This window comes from Fonticula alba, assembly GCF_000388065.1.
Source record: "Fonticula alba strain ATCC 38817 unplaced genomic scaffold supercont2.1, whole genome shotgun sequence".
Taxonomy (NCBI): Eukaryota; order Rotosphaerida; family Fonticulaceae; genus Fonticula; species Fonticula alba.
Window position 1 is genome coordinate 1,203,072 of NW_009242971.1, and position 2,234 is coordinate 1,205,305.

At 64.4% G+C, this 2,234-nt stretch overlaps 2 protein-coding genes across 2 annotated transcripts in view; one reads left to right on the forward strand and one right to left on the reverse strand.

The window, feature by feature from the left end:
* H696_00266 (hypothetical protein) overlaps positions 1-799 on the forward strand; it is a 1,166-nt gene extending 367 nt beyond the window's left edge. The window contains exons 2-3 of the mRNA XM_009494113.1: positions 38-176; positions 297-799. Coding sequence (XP_009492388.1) covers positions 38-176; positions 297-634 — 477 coding nt within the window. The 3' untranslated portion in view covers positions 635-799. The remainder of the gene's footprint in view (positions 1-37; positions 177-296) is intronic.
* Positions 800-947: 148 nt separating this feature from the next.
* The window catches only part of H696_00267 (STE/STE7 protein kinase), a 5,882-nt gene continuing 4,595 nt past the window's right edge, over positions 948-2,234 (reverse strand). The window contains exon 7 of the mRNA XM_009494114.1: positions 948-2,087. Coding sequence (XP_009492389.1) covers positions 1,455-2,087 — 633 coding nt within the window. The 3' untranslated portion in view covers positions 948-1,454. The remainder of the gene's footprint in view (positions 2,088-2,234) is intronic.

Sequence of the window (2,234 nt, forward strand, 5' to 3'; positions counted from 1 at the left end):
TGCCGTGCTCCCTCTCTCTTGGCATGGATGACGCCAGGAAATGCGCTTTTACAAGCACGAGGTGGATTTCGCCCACGTGCAGCACGACTTCTGGATTCGAAACAACAGCCTCTTCCAGCGCGACCTTCCGAAGGACTACTTCACGGCCTCCCGGACCCCGGGCTACTCGATTGCCGGTGCGCTCACACACACACGATCTGCCCGTCGCTGCTTCGTGGCGCCCCTCTCCGCCCTGCCCCATTTTCTGACATGCCGCGCTCCCTCTCTTGTTGGTACTTTGGCTTTCCTGGTGCCAGATGCCGAGCGGCTGGAGGGCTTCCGCAGCACCTTCCGGGACATGACCCGCCGGGACTTCCTGGCCTTCCACGCGGTTTGGCTTTCCGGCGTCACCCAATCGGTCAAGTATTCCTTTTTGGCGTCGGTGGCCCGGCTCCGGTGGCTGGTCACCGGCCACGGGAACTGGATCGAGGCCCAGCCCAGCCAGGCGTTCACCGCTCCCAATGCCACCATCTCTTCGGTCCTTCGTCAATTCGAGCCGCCCACCATCGCCGCGGCCAGCGACGATCTGCTGGCCGCCGAGGAGGCCCTCTCCACCTGCCGGGCCCCCAGCAAGGAGGGACAGCAGCACGCATGAGCCTGTCTCGAGTAAAGTCCAGCGAGCAGAGGGAGGATGGCTTGCTCCCTTTTCGCCACACCCCTGCCCGTCCCACTGTGCTTTGGTGGGCGAGCCCGCTCGCATCTCCTAGACCGGAAGGGTGCATTCCTTTGTCCACTACCTTCCTCCCCCTCCCCCCCCCCCTTTCACAGCTGCATCCTGCTGAGTTGTTGCCTGAGTGCCATCTCCCTCCTTTTCCCTCCCCCGCTGTTTCGAGCAAAAAAACCCCTTTCCTACCTCTTTGTTTCCCTGTTGTCAAGAGCGCACAAGACGCCCTCCCCCTCACAAGCAATGCCAAGGACACAGATCTATTCAGGCTCCCGAACTACTGCACGGGAGCTCACCAAGCACAGGTGGGATGGGAGGATGGGAGAGAGGGGGAGAGATGCATGCCGCACCATCTCATTAAGGCGCACCCGAAGACACGCAAGGAGGCGCACGCAGGCGGGAGGAACGGGCGGGAGGGAGAGACCAGGCAAGCCTCATGTTCTGCCATGTCCCCCGCGATTGGCCCTGCTACACAAGAGAACAGCCACAAGGAGAAGGGCACCATGGGACCTTCTCGCCCCGGCGCCCCTGTGTGCCCCCACCACCCCGGGTCGATGCCATTGAACGGGGCGTCTGATTGGCAGTCCGGAGGTGGGGGTGAGGTGGAGACGAGGAATCGAGGGAGAAGGAAGGGAGAGGGGGGAGGGGGGAGAGGGCGAGCGGCGCGAGCCAGCCTCATGACACAAGTACACGAGCGCATATCCACATCCACGCGGCCGGGCGCAAAAGGAGCCACGCGGCCCCGGCGCCATCACAGCCGGTGATCCCCGCCTGCTCCTCCACCGGTGTGGGGTGGCCCCCCTGCGCCAGCGCCGGAGGATGTCGCCAGTGACGTCGAGGATGACACCGAGGAGGAAGAGGAAGAGGAGGAGGAAGATCGCGGGAAGAGCCTCCGCAGGAGGTTCTTCGACTCCTTCTTTTTGGCGCCGATGCCAGATGGTGGCATCCCCTCGCCAGATGCCAGCGGGACGCTCTGATCTGCCAGGCCTCCACCAGGAGGCTTGTTGGCCGAGCCGGCGGGCTCCGCCCCGAGAGAGTCAACTTCGGAGGTCCCAGCCTCCGGAGTGGGAGAGGGCGGCTTCCCGGCCACGCGCTTCGCCCCCCCGCCCGACCCATGGTGCGAGTCCTTCGGGGGGCCGTGAGTCGGGGCTTCGTCCCCATCGACCGGGTGCTCGACGCTGTCAGGCCCAGCCTCCGAGGAGGAGAACATGGCCGATGCAGTGGGCGTAAGGCGTGCCTGCCATGGGGCGCCAGTGGAGGCTGTCGCCACCGGCGGGGCGGCGGCCATGCCGAGGCTCTCCCCGGCATTTGGACGCTGAGCATGTGAAGAAGAGGATGTCGAGCGCATGTGGCGCCGCATCAACTCCGACGGGATGGGCTGGCCCTGTGTGTGTGTGTGTGTGTGTGTGTGTGTGTGTGTGTGTGTGTGTGTGTGTGTGTGTGTGCGTGCGTGTGTGTGCGTGTGTGTGTGTGTGTGTGTGTGTGTGTGTGTGTGTGTGTGTGTGTGTGAGTGTGTGCGCGTGCGCTCAGA